Below are 21,443 nucleotides of genomic sequence, written 5' to 3' on the forward strand. Positions count from 1 at the left end.
ATTCTTGGGAAACACCAACAGGTCAACAGAAAACCACAAGGACACTTACAAAAAGCAGGAGGCATTTGTTCTCCCGGATGGCACCGCAGCAGCCAAGGAAACCCAGCAGGAAGAGCATCGCTCCCATAGCCAGCATGATGTACGCTCCCGTGAAGAGCAGAGGGTTGGCAGCCACTATCTCTCGAAAACCGGTGGGATCCACAATGACCCAGATCCCAACTCCCATCAGGCATGCTCCTCCCAGCTGTCACAGCACAAGGAGAGGGAGAGAGAGGGAGAAAGGTCAATATAAACCAACCGCTGCAGGAAAATTGGAGTCACTGCTGTCTTTTGATCAAAGGTGTTCACTGGGAGGATTTGTGTTTCTCCATGGCATACATCCTCTGACAAGCTGGTGACTGCTGACATGCTACTCTTAGTCTCTCTTGCTCACTACGTGAAACACTTGCAGCAGAAGCACCTTTCTTCCTCGACACGTGACTCTGAACCTCACAACCTAACAATATATCTGATATAACATTGATCACATACGCAATGTATTACCTTATTAATATGTGCCAATTTATAAACGCTTATAGAGCATTGCTGTAACGCTTGCTGTGTAAGGTTCATCAGCAGAAAGATGCTAATTGTGTAACAGTACCCACACTTAAAAACAGACGTGCCTATGGCAACAGACAGACCTCTAGGTGAAATAACGTGGCGGGGCCGTGACAGGCTTTGTTGAGAGATATATAATCAATGCTCTTGTTATCTTTCTTCTCGATGTTCTGGCCAAACTCAAGATGGAAGTTAACAAGGGAATAAAAGCTACATCAGATGTTTTTCGCAGTTTAAGATACAAAGTTGTTTATTCAACCATATAAAAGTGGGGAACGTTTGCAGGGAAAATTGGAAGCCTCGGCTATACAGTGGATGCACTGTATAAAGATTTCCCAGTTGCTGGGAAGGGTTTTTCAAATCCCCACTGCAACCGGGGCCCCCGCCACCCACTGCGGATCTGGATGATGGTAATGTATTAATAGGGCAATTGGTGATGGATCTTTCTTAATCACTATCGCTAACTCTACGTAGTAATGACTAGGTGCGTTACCTTATTTTATGCTTGCTATAGTCATTCACTTATTATTTTGCTGCTTTACCTTATCTTGCTTTAATTCAATTTCCCTGTATTATTGTCTTCATTATTTTATCACTTTAAACATAAGTCAAAATAAGCTTATTTTTTTTGATTTGGTGCCTGTGTCCTTTGTGCTAACCCTGTCGACTGGGAAAACAACCATTTACTCCCTCCTTACCGCTGAAAGGCTGAGTCTGGAGCTGCTGCCACATCCAGAGGGGACAGCCCAGGGATAGGGCACACGTGAACCATCCCCCCGCAGAGGCCAGGGTGGCTGGGCGCTCCCACCCTTCCTCTCAAAGACCAAAGCGACAGGGTCACCAGGAATGACACCATGTGTGGTAGGAAGATGAATGTGTTTCCTAGTGACAACCTCAGCAGGGCACCCAGGACTCGAAAACTATTTCTTCTGCCACCCAAAGACAGACCGTGTACACCACTAGTTCTATCTCTCCCTCTGGTCTGCCCTTGCCAAGGACAGGAATAACTCAGCCAACAGTGACCACGGTGCTGGCTTTCTGAATGCCCGAGCATCTTTGGATGCTGCAAAACCCTCAGTAATTGCTAGTGCAAAGCCGAGGGGATATTCTGTACTGCGGCGATTTTACCAAATTACAGCCTACCCTGCTGGGGAGCAGCAGGCTGCTGGCAACAGGCGGATTCAAGAGAGAAAGTGGGTTCGAAATACTTACAAATATAAAGAAATTGAAGAGAAACATCAGGTACTTCATGCAGCTCAGACAGTCTCCCTCCATGGTCTTCAGGCTCCTTGATTCAATTCTTCCTGCAAAACACCAGCATTTCCTCAGCACCCTTGCTTTTTACTGGACTGACCCGATCCTGCTTCTGTTTGCATTTCCCCCAGACCCCATGGGGTTATTCATACAGAAGGGCTCACTTCTCACCTCAACAAGGCAACACACCGCCGGCTTGTAGGAGATAGCCATCGCTGCTAAGTCCCTTTGCAGTCTCCCAGGTCTAAAGGAGAATGCAGACGTGAAGAGGAAGGTTGCAGGAGAGGAAAGCTCTAGCTTTGTTCGCAGGGAAGAATATCTCTCTGCACATGAGGATTTTTTTTTTCCCTCCCCAGTCTATGAAGCCTACCAAGTCTAAGAAGCACTGAACATACCTGCCTACTTCACACCAAAAAAGGCCATATTTTAAAGGCTCACCAGCATGGATTTCTGGGCAGTTGGCTACTTAGGACACTACTTCTATTGGAAGCGCAGCTAAATCCCGAGCAGCTGAATCTACATTGGAAGAAAGTTTCTTCCATGAAAAAAGTGACTGTGTCTCCCAATATGCAAATATATCACCAAGTGCCCTAGGGGGACAAGCAAACAAATAGATAAAATAGCAAAACTTTCACTGAAACAAAAGATACCGACTGCCGCTCCCTAAACAGACCTGCACCCGATGATACTCTATGTTAGTAAAGTACATCCCAGTCACTTAAAAGAAAAAAACAGAAATTATCCAAGGCTTTCACGAGGCCAGAAATAAAACTTACTTTCGCTCCCTCATTGTTTTCATTAATCCACAAAATCTGGGAGCGCTGTAGAGCCTCAGAGGGTGCTTCCCTCTGTGACAATGGGAATCGCTCTGCTTTAGCCAAAGGGCTGAGAAAGCCCCTGGCAGGCAGCAGGGTGAGGGCAACATTTTGCCTTACAAATTTAATTTTTTTTATACCTTTGAAATACAACAGTTTTGCCCAGAGAGACTCAGAGCCAAGACCATGAGTACAGGAGATGGAGCAGAGCACGGAGCTCTGACACGGGACTGGAGGAGATGCCCACAGCTTCCTGACGGTGTTTAAAGCCATGTCTGTAAATCTCACAGAGAAAGGAGACCTGGAAGTTCAGGAGGGTACAGAGCTGGGGTGGGAATTCTTCAGCTTTGTGAGAAAGATGAACCTTCAGCTCCACCAGCCCATGAGCTTGGACACTATAGTAGAGAGGGATACAAAAATACTGACAAATTGATAGGAAACTGGAACTTCAAGAGCCCCCGAAGCAGTGGCACCCAGATGTTCCCATCACCACACCAAAAAGTGATGCTCCAATGAAACCAAGGATGGCTAAATCCCAGTATATTTATTAGCCAAAGTCTGAAAGTTATCTGACAAACTTCTAAGTCCTGCTGCCTTGAGCACCCACCCAGCTGATCTGTATCATAGCAGCCTTGGGCAAGAAAGGAACAAAAATTTGGGCCACTTGACACCATTCACTCATCCAGTGCAGAGGCACCCACACAACAAACATTGCCTGTGGGCTGAGAAGCAGCAGCAGCTCCTGAGTCTAACCCTGCCTTGCTTCTTTGCAGAGTCGATAAGTCACATTCCTGCCTTACTTTACTTTCCACGTGTGGGTCTGCTCCCTCTGCAACACAAGCCAGCTCCCTTGGAACCGCCCTGACCCACACGAGCTAAGTCCAGGCTTCCTTTTCTTTTCAAAGACAAACCTAAGCTACAATTCCTTGCATCGCTCCTGACCACACATCCACTCAGTACGTTAAAATGTTTTCTAGGTGCGAGCACGGAAGGCAGACTTGAAATCCCTTGAGCAACCCGGTCCTGCAAACTTCACTGGCAGGGAATTTCTAAACCCACCGTGCTTCACACAGCAAAGCAACAACTCAGTGCAACCCCACTCATGGTGCTGTGCTCCCCGCCAGGAACACACCCAGCAGGGCTTCCAGATCCCCACGTCCTGCAGCTCAGGATGGGCAACGGGAAGGCACTGGCGACAGGGCGAGGTCTGGGCTGGCAAAGCCAAGAACGGAACATGTCAGAGCTTCCATATGGTAAGAGCTCAATGCAGACGTCCAAAAAAATGCCAACCCCCTGATCTGATCTGAGAAACTTAAGAGAGACCTGCACGTACCAGCGTAACACACCCTTTCCAGTGCCTGCTGGGGACCCGGGTTCCCAAACAGCACACGCACCATCAGCATTTGGATCCTGGGATTGCACTGATTAAAACAGGGCACATCAACCAAAAGCATGATCTGACCTCTGATGTACCACGTAAAACCGTTGCACGTCAGAGCTCAAGCACTCCAGCGTACGTGAAATACATCACCACCTACTTCATACATGCAGCAGTGCTCCAGACTCTGACGAGGTATATAACTGATGTTTACTTACAAACAATGTGAGCAAAATGCAAATATGTTGCTTACAAATAATGTAATTATGAAATAATTTGTGCCAACCACTGCCTTACTAATTAGCTGGAGGTACCTGAAGTCCCTGAGGACAGGCTGCATGGAGAAAGCAACTGACGTGGCAGGATAATCCTGACCTGCAGAGCTGCTTTTTCCTTCCACTTTTCTTTTTAAGCCATACATGCAAAAGGCAAATTTTGTAAGTTACTCCTACGACAGACTGATGCAAGTGTGATAAAAACTGAACACATATGTCTTAATCTACCTTGTAAAAATATCTTCTCTCCCCTTCTCCAGGCCCCAAATTTGTGACAGATGAAGTTCTTCTCTGCAGGAGACACTCAATGCTAAGCAAACACTAACAGCCAGAACCGCAGAAGACAGCGGCTGACAGATGCTCTCCCTGCCTTGTCCCATCTCAGACGTGCGAGACATATGAGATGCATTTGTCTTCAGCTGAAATGTAGCTGTAGATTTTCAGCTTTTTATTCTACCTTTCTCCCCCCTCGTGTGAATGTTATCTTGCAAAGTGATGGGGAGGCTAAAAATCACCAGCAGTGTGGCCAGGAGACACACCCCAGCTGCTGTAATTGGTTAGGAATAAAGTCTAGTTTTTCATGTCAATGCATTTTTTTGTTCTCAAGCCACCATTTCCTTCCTTGTTTTTATTTTGACATTTGCTTTTGCATGCCTTGCAGCTACCTTGAACTTCACATGCCTAAAGGCAGCTGCTCAACCACACTTCCAAAAACTGCTTCGAAGTTTCTCTTTGCTCCCATTGACATTTCCCTCTGCCCCAATATCCCTTCCACACTGGACTGAAACCTGTGGTTTCATTTCAATTGCTCCTTCGCCTTGGAGATGGAATCACTGAAAAACTTCAGTTGTGCAGGACCTCAGGATGTCATGGAGTACAGACACCCACTGCTTCCAACCTGGGTCTGTTCCAAAGTTAGAGCAGGTTGCTCTGGGTCTACGTTAGATCAGTTTTGAGTACCTCTGGGGACTGAGACTCCCCAGTCTCCCTCAGCACCTCTTCCAGTGTTTGACCACCCTCCTTGTGAGAAGATTTTTCACAACAGCTGTCCAAGGTGTGTCCAAGTGACCTTGTGGCGAAAGGAACAAGAGCATCCCTTGGATGTGCCCATCTACCAGAACTCCCAGGAGCACTTTATCTTCAAGAGTCTCAACCATTGCATCTTCCATACCATACCCCTCCTACCCTCTACTGAAAACAAGTGTGTGAACCAGTTTCCTTGCCTGACATTCCAACCACATAATCCCCACCCCTAGCATACCTCTGCAGACAGTTCATATTTCACTACACAAAATTCAGACACTAGGCACTTGCTTGATGGCTCATCACAGCCTCCCCATCTCAAACACTCAATAGACATCACAGAACAACCAAGACTGGAAGAGATGTCTAGAGGTCACCTTGTCCAACCCTCAAGCAAACCACTTTTTCAGTGGTTTCTTCTCTCACTTCTATCACATTGTCCGTGTATATCTTCTTTTCACATAAATCTCTCTTTGCCGTCAACATCCATGAAGACCTTGTCCACTGAACTGATCTGTTGCTTCCTTTAAAAACTAAGAACCAGTTCTGCAGTATCTCCTACAAAATATTAGCCAACGGCTTGAGGACCAAATGGTGCGTACTCACACCTACTTTCATACTCATGCACAATGCAACCACATAAAAGCAGAAGACATGTTTGAAGCTCTCCAGAAGCACTGCCAGACAGCCTTAAAAGGAATTGCAGAATGTGGAGCAGATTCTCTTACAAGTCAGTGCATCAATTTCTAGAAGCTGTCCTAGCTGAGATGTCACTAGAAATGTCCCTTAAGCTCTAAGCTGCACCAGGGGTGAAGGACCACCACACCCTGGCATCACTCCATTGCATCATCTCCCCAGCAACATGGGATTGCTGGTACGGAGACTGGGCTCAGCATGCTTGCCTTCCTTCACAGAGTACTCCTCTCCCAAGGGGTGTTCACTATCTGCAAGCAATATCCAACTCCTTTAAACAAAAGTGGTGGGGTCTGCTAAGAGAACATACCTAACAGGTAGCACCTTCCAGAAAACCCTCTCAAGAGTATTATTTCCACACAGTCTGTGCCTCTAGATAGAACACAGAGAGGGGCAGTTTAATTAGGAGACCAAAGGGGGACAACTTGCTGCAGTACACCTCGCAGGTGACACGACGGCAGATGAGCTGTGCAGTTCTTAGCCCTCTCCTGCGCAACCAGAGCTACACCTAGCCAGGCTTGACAGAGGTACAAAGAAAGCATCTGGCATGCAGAAAGAAAGAACCGTAAACAAGACTCACCTTCACAAATCTTGGGGCTTAAAGCACAGTGACTATTCCGGTGTTTAATTGTCTGTGTGTCCCATGTATCTCTTTCGAGCCAAGCTCGTCCTGTGAAAAGAAAAATATGCAATTACTGCAGAAGTCAATAAAATGCAATCATGTTAAATACACAATTTATTAAAACACCCCATCCTGACAAATATGCTCAGTCTAATTGCCACCTTAATTTAGTGTACATTAGCACTAATGAAGTGCTTTTAATACCCAGTGAGGGATCAAATTCCTCAGAATCTCTTTTAACAACCTTTGGGGTGTTTTAAATGCCCACAGACCACACGTAGATCTATAGTCCCATTACACATGCACCTCATACCACAAAAGGACTAGATTAATGCCAGCTGCACCTTCAATATTTTATAGAAGGCTTAGACAAACTTTAATCTGCTGTGACTTTACAGCCCATTTACTATGAAAATGGAAAAGGCAGAGGAAGGGAGATGGAATACATCTTTGGGAAGCCCAGCTCAGTCATTAGGAGCAACAGCCTGAGACGCTGGGCACTATCCCTCCTTCTTCCGGCCAGCTCGTACACCAAGCTGAGCAAACTCTTCCCTCTGCCTTTGCCCCACTGTCACTGCCTGGGAAGCAGCAACAGAGAGGAACCGCAAAGCCACCACACCACCCGCCCAAAGGCATCTGGCAAACCAGCGCAGGCAGAGGGACCCGGGCACAGACTGCCGCCACCCTGGAGATAACCGTGACCATTTTCTCCATAAATTTTAATTTCTGCCCGCACGATGCTAATGGCAGCCTTTGGCTAGGCAAAGGTGAGGTGAGACCACAGCCCAGTGTGCGAAGGGTGCTTGTCTGACTGTTGCTTTCTCAGCCTTAACTATTCAAACAGTGCCCCATGCCTTGAGGGTCCAGTATCTGCCAAGAGCTGCTCAGCACCGCAGCTCAAGCACTCATCCTTCACAGTTTGGTTTGGAATACTTGCAGCTTTGCTGGAAACGCTGCTTCCCTGTGAGGGAGCAGATAAGTCAGCTGGGGCTATCCCGGCTCCCTCACTGCCAGCATTTCATCAGGATTTCTGGAGGGGCTGTGTTTAACATCTGTTTCCCACAAACATTTGTGAACGCGCCTTTGAAAACTGCCTCCCATTAAGACTCCTGTGAGTAAAAGTCCATGGTTTGTTGTTGGCAGGAAGCAAAGAGATTCAAGGCGGCTGAAACTATTACAATATAGAACACAGAATGAACATTCACAGACTTCTTGTTTTGCATTAATCCCTTGCATTTAATGTCCTTCCTCCGCCACTGTGGACCCACGTCTCTGAATGACGAGCAGGGATGCTTCCCTTTTGAAATCTGGAGGGTACAGACATTGATGGTCAGCGCCCAGTGCCCACCCTGACCTTTTTCTTTTTCTTTTGTGCGTGGGGACGCTTCACCCTCTGTTTTGCACATGCAGTTGAGACAGTTCATGCAGTTGTCCTGTCCCATGATGTCACTATCCCAGGACAGCTGCTGCCAGGAGAGGATGGCTCCAACTTTAAAGCAGAGGTGACACTGTGCTATATAAACCCATCATTAGGAAAATAACCAGAATGATAGGATTCCTGCTCCTACTGCGTGTGTATATAATTACATCCCTACAAGCCCTCAAAGGTCTGCGTGGGAGAGGAATTTTATTTTTTCTTTATTCCTCTTAAATCACAATATTTTAAAGAAATTACAGCACTAGAGAGAGGAAGAGCTGAAATGCTTCAGTAGGTACCAGCAGGTGCTGTGTCAGAAGGGATGAAAGAGTGCGTTTGGTGCCAAACAATAGAAATACTCCATCTTTCTCTATGGCCCTAAAGGGGAGGAAGTCCCTGCCAAACAGACTCTCTTTGGTTAATAGCTATGATTTTGTCATTACGGAGAGCTGTGGAAAGTGCAAAGCTGCCACCTCACTCATCTCACAGCCGCCACATCAGGTCTCCTTGCTGAGCATTGGCTTCTTCTCTTCGTAGTTGCTGCTTTTCGAGCGGCTCTTTGTGAGGAGCAGGCTTTGAGGAAGGAAAAGCAGCCAAACCCATGACTCCCACTGGCCCCGTGCAGCAAGAAAACCAGAGCAAAGAGGGAGGGGGCAAAAAGAGACTGAGACAGACAACAGGCAGCAAGTCAAACAAGAAACAAATGGAAGGTGTAAGATGGAGAAGCGAGGCCTGTGTCTTTGAATCCTAGAATCATTAAGGTTGGAAAAGACCTCAAGGATCATCAAGTCCAGCTGTCAACCCACACCACCCAACCCACTAACCCATGTCCCGAAGCACCACATCTACACGTTTCTTGAACCCCTCCAGGGATGGTGACTCCACCACTGCCCTGGGCAGCCTGTTCCAATGCCTCATCACTCTTTCTGTGAAGAAATTTTTTCTAACATCCAGCCTAAACCTTCCCTGGTGCAACTTGAGGCCGTTTCCTCTTGTCCCGTCACTTGTTACTTTAGAGCAGAGCCCAGCACCCACCTCACTGCACCCTCCTTTCAGGCAGTTGTAGAGAGTGAGAAGTTATTTGGGAGAAATCCAGTCTCCCACATGTTAACTAGTGCCGCAAGGCCACCAGATGAACGGCTTACAGGTGTCCTGCCCCGAAAGTGCCTCCAGCTACTGCCAGTGCCCTTCGCTCACCATGGCTGCAGGATCTAGAGAAACCAAAACACATGCCAGCCCGTGCGTCCAGCCAAAGGAGAAGCTAAAGACAGAAGTCATGTCCTGTGGGATCTCTGCGATAGGTCAGTGCTTTTGTGTTGAAGGGTGAGGAGAAGCATCTCTTTGGAAGCAGGATCAGATTAATATCATTCCTTTGCAACGGCTTCAGAAAAAAAGTAAAACATTTGCTGCTCCTGAACTTGGCGCAAGCTGTCAGCCCCGTGCATTATCCTGTAACTATTGCACCTCCATAAATACCTAATGGCACTGGAATTTCATAGTGCTTGCATAGCGGAGGCATTGCTGTGACACGACTACATTGCTGCATGTAAATCCAATTAGACTCCAAAGTGCACCGCGGAACGAGAACCGTCCCTGCGGAGCAGCGATGAGGGGACCTGCACAAGGCCATGCAACTAGATACTGAATTGCAGTCAATCTGCCTCCTCTTTAGCTGCATTAAAATGCTAATGCCACTGTAATACGGGTCCATTTCCCTGCGATGACTGGCTTGCCTTGCCGCACAGGAGCAAAGGAGGTTGCTGCCCTGCCTGCGAGCATTTAATTCCTCACTACGGTTGAGTGAGCAAAGCCCTTAGGGGCATCTTAAACTGTAAAACAATAACCCGATTGGCTTTTATAACACTAAAATGATACGAGGCATGGGATGGGTGTTTAAATGAATCCGAGCTGCTCCTAGAACTACCCAAAGTTTCCTACCCAAGCAGAGCGTTGGGGACGAGCGGGCCATATCCTGATGCTCCTCTGTCTGCTTTTAACAGAGACACGTTTCTGGCACCAAAAGTCTGTGCGTAAGAACACGCCAGCCACACGCAGGAGGAAAAAGAGGGCTAGGCTGAACCTCTTACAGCTCAACATAAATAACACCAGCTTTGCAACAAAACCACTACTACAGCCCTTACCATCCAGGTTTTGTATGTGCCACCTTGCACACGAGCTCTTCGGGAGCTAAAACCTCCCACGCACACGCAGCTTGTCACACACGGCCAGCAGAAGATACCGCATGGGGAACCAACCCATCTGACAGCCTGCTGCTCCTTAACGAAGCCCTCAGCTCACAGGTGTGCTTTCTCTCACATCAACCGCACGGCGGTGGAACCATACGGTACCGATTGCCTGTCTTTCTAAACAGATGACCCAAAGATTACATGCACTGATGGTATAACCATATTAATTCTGCTCAGCAGATAAGCAAGCCGAGGCTAGAAGGGGAACGGATGCGCTAGACCTTCCGCCCCCCAGCGCAGCCCTCTGCTCACCGGCCCGTCCTGAGCCAGTCCCAAACCCACCACAAAGCTGATCCCGTCTGGCTGACAGGTCCCACTCTGTTGTGTTTGCAGCAAATGCCTCGGCAGTTTGGGGCATTATTGCTGCTTCGAAGGAGGCAGGAATACATCTCAGAAACACTGGGCAGTTGCTGTGGCAACCTTGTCCTCCTCAGAGCAGGATTTCCAATGTTTTCAGAAGTTTCCTGAGACTTTGCGGGCTTCAGAGAAGCAAGGCAGAGGGGGAAGATGATTGATTTCAAAGCAAGGAAAGAATAAAAATGGATTACTGTGAGCCACGGGGGCTCGTCCTGTCAAAAAGATGATGATGATGATGATCTCTCCTTAGCAAGGACAAGCAGCCCCACGTCAGCTGGGCAGAGCCCACAGGCAAGGGAATCGGATGCCCTCTGCTTTTATCGCCTGTTTTAACGCAGAATGGAGCTCCAGGTCAGTAGGTTAGCTGCTTTTTTGTTTTTGTTTTCAGTGGTTTTGTATAAGGAGGAGGTAGGGAAAAGGAAACCCGCCCTTTAACACCATTTAATTGGGTGACTAATAAACTCGATTGTTTTTAAGAAAGAAATTCCAAATGGAACTCTGAATGCATTAACTATCTTACAAAAAAAAAAACAAAAAATCAAACCAAAACAACCAAAACTCTCTTTGTTCAAGGTAACTGCCTACACAGATGCAAAAACAAAACAGCCAGCTCAGTCAGGTTTAGTCAGTCTAGAAAAGCAAAGGTTCAGAAAAAACATCCTATAAGAAAAGTAGATCTTAAAGGAGGGTTCTCAGTAATAAATAAATCAGAAAATAATATTGCTGGAAATCTGAGAAGTAGCATTATTTATCTGATCGTGGTCAACTTTTAAATGTTTTAAACAAGAAGAAGAATAATGCATCCCAAAGTGCCATGGATTCGAAACACAGGAGGACATTCTCAGAGCTCACCACTCAGAGTGTTTTGTTTATTTAGGAAATATATACATATCATGGGCTATAGGTGTGATATGCCCAGGAAAACTTGAATGCAGCAAAGGTCACGGGAAATGACCTCGGGAAAAGAGGCAGACACGAAGTCTAAGTTACCCTGCCCATAGCCAAACTGATATGCATCTCACGTATATTCCATGTGCAAATCTCAACTGAGTTTCACTGTAATCAGCACCTCTAACTCACTCTAAAGACATAAAACTGCAGCTAATGCGGTTTGAAAGGTCAACTTGACTGATCTCAGCTGCGCCTGTCCCAATTAAGATTTGAACACCCAACCGCCCAACGTCTTTTGCTACAGATATTTCTGATCTCTGATTAAGAAAGAGTAGGAAGGACCAGAAAAAGAACTGTGACCACAGCCCACACCAGAACTTCAGATATCCTGCAGGAAACAAGAGTTAATACATCCCATAATGAAGATGTGGAATCTAAGTGCTCCAGCAGCAATCAGGCTCCAGGCAGACAAAAGCCCCTCAGCACAACGCATTCGGAGATGACAGGAGCAGAGGGACCAAGTGAGATATATGAGCCAAGACTCGCAGGCTGGCTCCCAGCTGCTTTTGCTTTCCCAGTGGATAACAGATTCTGCATCAAGACAGACAATGTCACGCTAGTTAATTTGCTGCTCTCTTCACACCTCATTTTTCTCTCCATCCCAACTTATTTTGAAAGCGTGCGCTTCGCTGTCCCCCTTCTCCTTTCCCTTTTGTCCTTACTCATGGGTAAGGCAAACATGAAAGCCAGTGTGGCTGGTGATTGTTAATGCATCGGGCAGCGCAGACATTGAGAAGGGGGTTATCCTGCACCGCACCACGCTGCTATTCGCACAGGCGCGGGCTAATCATCACCCTAATAGCTTCTCTCTCTGAAGTCGTAATAAGCTTACAAATGAACCCATTCAGCACATATTAAAAAGCAAGGGATGCTCCTTTGATTATAGCCCTGATGGAAACTGCCGAGTATTTGTTTTGTTGCTGCACAGCCGCAATTAGGACATGCTGCCGGGAGCTGGCTCAGCTGCCGGAGCGGCAGAGTTTGGAGACAAGCTCCCAGTGCCATGGCAACACATCCACCTCTCCCAGCATCGCTCCGGGGAGAGGCCACACCAGCACACTTCAGCACTCCCCGGAATTAAGACATAAAAGGTGCCTAATTAACCGTCCGTGTTTATGAAGCATCACAGCCAGCCCCCCAGCGCTGCCATGCCTCCGGGCATCTCTCCACGCCCTGCTCAGGGGGTTCTTGGGGTCCAAGGCATCTGCTTCCCAGGAAAACCAAGTAATTGAGGGTGTGTGCGTTGGAGAGTCTTGAGGAGGCCACAGCTTTACTTGTTTGAGGTGAGAATATGGGGGAACACGCTTCCGTTGCCACCTGTAACACTTTCCCCACAATAACTTCATCCTTCCACGTGGGGAGGGGAACTGGGGAGCCTGATGGAAATCTCCCTGCCACTTCAGGGCTCCGAGGTTGAGCCAAATCCCACTTACATTGCTGACTGACTTAAAACTTCTTCAGGGGAGAAAGAAAAAAAAAAAAAAAAAAAATTTTTAGGGATGTAAGAACCTAGGAAAATCGGGGATCTAGTCTTCATTAAGGTTTGAATCTGGGTCAAATGTTTAATGTTAGGAACAAGTTAAATGAGCATTCCTTCCTTCCCCTTAGTGAAGATAACACGGTGAACAATATATACACTTTCACAAAATATCACCCAAGCACAGCGCATCTGCGGCAGTCTCTAGCAGAGGGACTGGGGGAGCACTGAAAGACAAGACCTTTGTACGGAACAGATATTTTCTGCATCTCCAGGAGCCCGGCTGGGGTTAAAGCGGGTCAAACCACGTAACACAGATCGCCCTGTGTTGATATCAGGAAGACCATCACTGTACGAAACCATTTCTCAGCGAGAATATTTAATACGCTGCCAAAGAGGCTCCCCAGGCAGGCTTTGTTTTAAGGTTTGTGAGCTTTGGGGGGAAAAGGAGTTGTGTCTCTTGTTGGGAAGTGGTTCAGGGCCAGCCCATTTTTAGCTCTGTTGTAATCTAAAGAACACACCAGGGCAGCAGTGGGAACTTCACTACCAGCATCGCTTGCAAGCAGACGGGGAATAGCCTGGGGCAAAACCTGAAGCACCATCAATCATACGTGTATGTAAGCATTGGCATGCGCTGACAGAGTACAAGGACTTTTTCAAAACTGAAACAGCAAATCTAACCATGGAAATACCTTGGATGGTGATGAGTCTTCACTGATATTATACCTGCTAGAAGTCAGGAGTTAGAGACTGATGACATAACACTTCTAATTCACATCAGGGGGGCTGGATAATTCCCAATGTAGCAGTGAATTATGAAGGCATGATCTGAAACACCAACCATAATGCAGCTCACACGGCCTTAAAACAGCACCAAAACCAACCTGGAGCTGGGCTGCTGAGCACCTTGCTCTTTGCACCCAAAAAGCAGCAAGAACGCCGTCTGACCCCATCTGGCTATTCCTATTTTTTTGCTAAGACCGGGGAAGCTTTTTAGGGAGGACACCAAACAGAACCTATTAATAAAACCAGACCTCCTGCAAGGGGCAGGACTCCATAGGCTAACCTCCACGTCAGTCGGGACCGGGCTGAATTCTGACTGCAAAATCCCATCACTTTCCAGTGGCCAAAACCAGACCTCCTGCGAGGGGCAGGACTCCACAGGCTAACCTCCACATCAGTCGGGACTGGGCTGAATTCCGACTGCAAAATCCCATCACTTTCCAGTGGCTAAAAAGTTCGCTATACCCTCACCTTCGCTATGGCTCTTTTCTGGATCAGCGGGAAATTTGAAAGCAATACTGCTGCCTTTCAGCCCCCAAAACACCGTATTTTTTTTTTAAAGTATCCAAGCCGAGTTTGCAGGGCAAGCAGCCAAAGCAGCCCGGGCTTAGGCTGAGACACGTCGGGATGTCCAAGCCATCCCCAGCACGGACAGACAGCTCTTCCGGGGCTTCTCCCAGGGTAGGGAACAGAGCTGCTCTGAGCTCTGCAGCAAGGACAAGAAAAGTTGTCTCAAGTCACACAGCATTTAACAGCCTCTTCTCCCATCACTGCTGTCAGCATGGGGAGAAGAAACTTTCTGAAAATACGGGGGAGTCTTGCTGTGCGGACACATTTGATGATGAACTACATGGCAAATTTCCAAACAAGATTTGTGGTCACCATTCTGCATGTCCGACAAGACACAAACCACCCGGCATCAGAACACTAATGCCACATAAGCCTTCGATGGCTTTCCATGTTACAGTCTGAAAGCCTTGATGACGCTCAGTGTCCTTTATAAAGCTGATGGGGCTTTGCTCCAGAATACCCAGCAAGCGGCTGGGCAGCTTCTGTGGTCCACTGTCTAGGGCTCAGACCACTCCAGTTCTGCGAACATCTCTCATAGAAACTCACAGACCCTGGCAAGTCATTTCAAGTTGGTGTCTGCCATCCCTCCCCCATTTAAATATAATTAACAACAACGCTCATCTGCCACCCGTGGAGTCCGGGAGATTTAATTCAGTATCCTATACGAGTGCCAGGCTTCTCTACTGCTTTCAGTACAGGCAAAGAAATGCCTAGAAAGATAGTATTCAAAATATAGTCATTTTTAGATTCAAACAAGCATTTGAGTGAGATGACATCTTCTCATGTAAGACATTATCCTTCCATTATCCCAGGGCGGAATCGCTCAGGTTTCTCAGATAATACCTATCTGCTGCCTTCCCTGCTATCCTGGGAAGGTAACAACTGAATTAGGTGACTCCAGAGCATTCTGGGGCAATAGCCAGGACGAAGGAGGCAAGTCAGAGGTGACCAGACTCTATCAGTACCGACTGGGGGGATTCATTTCTGGGAATCAATGTAAGGCTGCTAAGCCTGTACCAAACACCTAGAATAATTACTTTTTCGCTACTTACATCTTTACTATTGACTTAAGTGATTCTGAAATTAGTCCCTTCAACTGGACTGTTGTTTGGACTAGAGATAAAAAAAAAAATCCATCTTAGGACAGGATTTTTTTTTTTTAATGTCAGATCTCATTCAGTCATTTAAGAGAAAAAAATGACTTCACTGGTGGATATGGTTTCGGCAATTAAAAAAACCAAACAAAAGCCGATTTTAATGAAGGCATCCATGTGCAAGAGTTTGGCTGAAGACTTTGAATGTCTGTTTGAAGAAGTATGACACATTTAGACAAGCCATAGGCAAGACAGGGAGGAATTCACCCCACGCATCCTCTGTTTCTCTTAAGGACAGAAAATGCAGGATTTCGTTCAAGCTTCAACTTACCACCTGGGGTTACTACTTGAGCTTTGCCTGGAGACTTCCACTTTACAGCCTAGCTGTGGTGGCTTGTAAAAGAGAGAGAATTCCCCTGGGGCAAAGGGTGCTGAGCCTCGGTGGGTTTGGTGATGGTGGGTTTGGTGATGCATCCATCCTTTTTCTTAAAAGACCTAAATGCAGATACACAGAAAAGATTTGTTCTTTCCCACAAACTGGAGTAAGCCCTATTGCAATAGGGATTTTGCCACTTTAACTATGCAGGGAAGAACTAAATTAGCAACCTTGCGTAGCACAGAACAAGGTTTCTTAGCATCTGCCCACTTTAATGTCCAACAAGAGCTCTCACACCCAATGCAGCTTACTCCCAGAGCAAAATACCATCAAAAGCCTTTTTGTCCCACCAGTTTAAATATGGGCACTTTAAGCCTTACACAGCCATTAAAAATGAACAAAAACAACAAAAAAAAGGAAAAAAGGTCCATGTAGATCTGACCTGTGACAGCATTTGTTTGGAAACTAAAATCCAATTTTTATAAAATTCTAAAATTCTACCTTCTATTAAATCAAGAAAGTAGCATTAATTCCAAAGCTGAACAGATTCTGTGACCACGACAAAATAAGAGAGGCACTTGCAATGACACAATCGTCAAACCAGATAGAAACATCAAGAGAAAATAAATGCACTTTCTGCCCCATACACCACCTGAGACCATCGTGTACATCTGTGGCAAAGGAAATGGACCCCAAGGAAGCACACCCTGCCCCGAGGAGTGTGTGACACCACCTAAGGCAGGCTCAGGGCTCTCACGGTCCCAAGGTTCCGAGCCAGTCCCGGAAAGACCCCTTCCAGGAGGACACTGACCTGCTGGGCAGAGGTTGGTGGCAGGGACATGCTGTCATACACTGCAGCAGGACAATGAGACAACCTGTAAATTCCACAGCCCCAATGCTTCAGCGATGCTGGTTTTCAAAATATGGAAGCTAGCTCCTGAGTGCAAGCTAGAGGAAGGTTCTTTCTTTATCTTTACAGCTTCAAACAATAGCACAGCGATGGGAACTTTACAGACCTTGGATATTACGTGACCTACTCAAGAGCTCAGGTCCTGAGCCCTTCATCATGAGATCTCTGTTTAGAACAAAGCCAGTGACTCTAGTAGCATTCATTAAAAGGAAAGTGGAAGGGACAGCAAATGGGTTTGCTAATAAAGTCTGATTCTGCGGTGTACTATGAATAGAGGAGAGGCAGTGCAATTACATTAGCAAAGGTAACCGAGGTCACCGCCACATTGTTGTTTGCTCTTTAATTTCAGCAAAAATAGTGTAAGGTGGCCACAATTGGGGAGGGAAAAAAAGAAAAAAAAATAGGCAGGAGAAACTGTTCTGCTTTTGCGTAAGTCTGACTGCATGATTATAGGATGTTGGAGATGTCTAAGAGGGAGCTACTGAATATTTAACCTTAGAAATGGAAGCTTGGTTGTCTCTTGTCCTGTTAACATCCACACGTTTCTCCCATCAACTCTAATTAGGGCTAACAGGGTGTTCACATAAGTATCTCCATAATTAATGTTAATAGTAGTGAAGGGCAAACGTTGACAGAAGACGAAATGCCAAGCTTCTTCCCGGGGGTTAAACACTCCGCAGCCCGTCTCTCGTTTCCATTTCCTCCCGTAACCGCTCTCTAATCAGCCGCAGGTATCCCCGACAGGCTCAGGCACGAGGTCTTGCAACAAGAGACGCGTGCAGCCCTAAGCACCAGCACATGCTGTTATTCATACGAAATATAAATGCAGACACGCAACACCCGACACGTTATTCCGCTGGTTCACTTCTGTACGCTCGCCGCTGTACAGATACGGCAACAACCCGTAAACACTGCGGACCGACACATCCCTTTTCCCTTCCAGATGCCCAGGCTCTACAGAGGAACACATTTTTTTTCTATCATGTATTAAGATAAGTCATTTTCAATTAACAAACCAAAGAGCAAACAAGATTATAGCAACAACCTCAATTACCCTCATTAATGCCATTATGCCACCCCTCGTTGATGGGCTAGACTACATTCTGAAATCAGACGTTATTAACAAACCATTAAAGCTGTAAAGGAGAACAGCAAAGTAATCAGAGCAGCAATACTAATGCACCTTCCGTCGTGCTCCTGGCTCGAGCCCTGCGCTCTGCAGCAGCACTTCACGGAAAAGCATTTACCAGGCTGCTTCCAGCCAGGGCTCATCTGCTCGCACCAACTCCGCTCTCATCCCATCATTGGCAGAGAACGTCCACCAAACCTGTGCAATTCCAGAGCCGAGTATTATAAACTGCCTTCAGCAGGGAAAGCATAAAGCCTCATGAGCTGCAGGCATTATTTGTAGAGCCCTTACGATGCTGAAGCCTTTGTCAGAGATTTCACAAAGGGGCAAAAAGCACCAGAAGAGGAGCGACGGGGGGAGCCTGTGCAGGGCACTGGGCACAGTCCTGCTGGTGCTGGCGGCTGCAGCCCGTGGAAAATCTGACTCACGCAGCCAAACCCTCCTCCCTGTGCCCCAGCGCAAGCCATCGCTGCTCCTCGGACACGTTGGGGCAGCTCCAGCCACAAAACACACGCCGGCATGAGTCCTACGGACATTAATAGGTGCTTAGCCTAAAGGATGAAGAAAAAAAAAATAATCAATTTGTGTATTTGTCAAGTGGCTTATGCTGTCCCCATGTCACATTAAAGATGAGATGGTCTCCCAGGACTCATCTTAAATCAGAACTGGATGGATGCATTTTGGCTTTGCTATGTGAAAACAAACTTTTTTTCCGTGCTTTGTTTTCTGCCTTGGGGAATTAGTGACTCAGTCAGGATGCTGAAGACCCAGTGGGATTTATTTTTCATCATGTTGAGGGTGTGTTTTTCTTTTTTTTATCATGCAAGCAGGCTTATTAATGCACCTCCAGTCAAAAAAAAATAAATTCAATAAACTCTTCTGCCCCCCATTTTCTCCCCATAAGGAGGGAGGAGCACGGGGAGGTTAGTGTTCAGGAGAGCAAGGGACAGTGAGCGCAGAAGGCACGGATCTGCAGTGGGCTGGCTGGCTGTGAAGGGGACAGAGCCAGCTGTCCTCCTAATACGCAAACCCTCTGCAACTTCTTGGTCATATTTTTTTTTCTGAATCCACTCATTTTATTTTCTCAGAAAAGGAAAACAGAATATTCTTTCCTGGAGGTATAGGACCAGCAAAGATTTTAGCTATAGTCAACCTGACTAGACACAGGGCTTTTCTTCCCAAATAAAGGGTTGCTTTTTGAACATAATTTGAATAACCACAATATACTGGTTTTTTTACAATCACCTGAAGCAGTGGAAATGTAGTTAACGGCAACAGAACCAAGAATGAGCAGAACTCTGTATTACCTCTTACAACACTGGTTCACTCTCTGCCCTGCACATATTCTTAGCATTTAAAAATGCACAATGAAAAAGAAAATATAGTCAGTAACACTTGTAAAATTACAGTTTAAAATCAGAGTGTTGTCAAGTAGCAGCTACAAAACAAGGTGAAACACTAAGCAACGAGTTGCCTAGACATTTTTACAGGAATGGGAATGAATGTCCAGAAAGTATTCAAGGCAATTTGGGTTGATTGAAACTTCTGTCTCCTCTCTGTTTTAACTGGATGGATGGCTGGTGCTGCTCCAGCATCTTGCCAGCAGGCTGACAAGGATATGAAGACAGGGAGCAGGAGGGGGTCAGCCAAGTGCAGCAAACAGACAGTTCATAAGAGGAGAGTTCATCTTTTCTTCATTATTAGTCAACCCAGTAAGGATATTCTCTGGTTATGCTGGATATCCAGCTAATGTTACCCAGGGCTGTGCAAAATAACAAACCTATACTGGTAATACAGATGGCATAAAGAGATGGATCTCAGCTGAAGGAGTTTGCTTTCACGAGCTTTATCTCTTTTTCCTCAGCACAAACAAAAAAGGCAGAAAAAGGTTCAAAGCACTTTTTTTTTTTTTTTTTTTTTGGTAAGACAGCTTAGCTGGAAGCTAAAAACATGAGTTCCAAGATATATTTTGTAACTTCTTGAAGTCTCTTCATCTTTCTGTAGTTCTGCTGCCCATGTCACATTTACAGCTTTTCTATTTAGAAAAAAAGCCACTGCCTTCCAGTGCAACCCCTGTGCAAGTGGGATTTTGCACAGTGAAATCTTACGCTTATGTAGGGATGGTGATACAGAAGGTACTGATATATGAACGGCTAATTAGTTTCTGATACTATGCAAAATAAAACCCCTGACCTTCTGCAAATATAACTATCTATAACTAACTATAACTAACCACTATATCCTAGTGGCAGTGAGTTTGGGGGGACTACTCATGTATTTGCTGTCATTCTGGATGATGGAATATCATGGACTTCCTGAGAGCCTGTTGCATCTTCCAGATGAAGCCTGAACCTATCAGCTGAGAATTTATTTCAGTTTGGAGAGAGAAAATTGTTGTTTCATTTTGGTTTAACACTTCTTTTTTTAAAAAAATTTCTGTGAATTCAGAATGGAACTTTTAAATCTAACCAAGAGAGAAAGTTTCAACTAGCCGGAGGTGTGGTCCATAGGACATTAACCTGAGATACAGAAGATTGAGGCTGATGTTCCTGGTCTGCTCAGTTCTCACCAAGGAACTGAATAAATATTTCCCTTGGCCAGCAAAAGCAACCTAATTGCCAGGCTATTGACCCAAAAACTTCCCCAGGCCAAACCAAGGTGATTCTTGGAGGAGGCATCTTGTGGTGATAAGAGACCTAGATCTTTTTTTTTTTTTTTTAATTTGTTCCTTTACCTAAGACTATAGCAGGGTCTATATTTTCAGACCACAACAGAAGAGATGAGAAATTCCCTAAAATTGCAATACCTGAGATCTGCTTCATGAGCAGATTGGACTTGATGATCCTTGAGGTCTTTTCCAACCTGAATGATTCTACAAGGCAGACGGAACAGAACACATATTTTCTGCATGACCCTACCTTAAAGATCATGCAATGTTCTACACAGCTAAAGTTCCTAGTCTTTTGAGTCTGGAAAGCAACGTTTTTCAGGAAAGACATCAGTGTTTTGCTTGTGTCCCTGCTCAGAAGGCCACTTGCAATTCCACCGTGTACAGTTTAGGAAATGTTTTGGGAAGTTGGGATGAAAGACAGTACTGGAGTGAACAGTATATAGAACAACTACCTAGCTGGATCTTAGCATCTTCCACAGAGCACTCCACCCAGATGTTGAGAGATGTTCCAACTGCAATGCACGGACACATCTGTTTTTTTTAAAAGACAGAAAACCCAAAGCAGCTGCAGACCTCCTGATACACCAGAAACAGCAGAAAACTTCCACGGGGAGCATGGATCCTAACTACCTGCTCAGAAATTCCCACCAGGGTAACAGGATAAATTTTTTCCCCTGCCAGATCTACCTGTGTGGCTCTGGCAAGGCCCCGTTGTCCCTCTGCTGTCACCCCACTGCAATGGGGTGAGCGCTGGAGCACTGCACTCAGGCTCTCCCCCCGCTGACCAGCTCAGCTCCCCTTG

General features: G+C 46.2%; 1 protein-coding gene across 1 annotated transcript in view; it reads right to left on the bottom strand.

The window, feature by feature from the left end:
• The window catches only part of TSPAN18 (tetraspanin 18), a 51,728-nt gene that overhangs the window by 15,939 nt on the left and 14,346 nt on the right, over positions 1 to 21,443 (bottom strand). The window contains exons 2-4 of the mRNA XM_010074450.1: positions 6,619 to 6,689; positions 1,813 to 1,904; positions 50 to 244 (exon numbers count right to left, since the gene is read on the bottom strand). Coding sequence (XP_010072752.1) covers positions 50 to 244; positions 1,813 to 1,875 — 258 coding nt within the window. The 5' untranslated portion in view covers positions 1,876 to 1,904; positions 6,619 to 6,689. The remainder of the gene's footprint in view (positions 1 to 49; positions 245 to 1,812; positions 1,905 to 6,618; positions 6,690 to 21,443) is intronic.

Source organism: Pterocles gutturalis, unplaced genomic scaffold (genome assembly GCF_000699245.1).
Source record: "Pterocles gutturalis isolate BGI_N339 unplaced genomic scaffold, ASM69924v1 scaffold18307, whole genome shotgun sequence".
In the NCBI taxonomy this organism is placed as follows: domain Eukaryota; kingdom Metazoa; phylum Chordata; class Aves; order Pterocliformes; family Pteroclidae; genus Pterocles; species Pterocles gutturalis.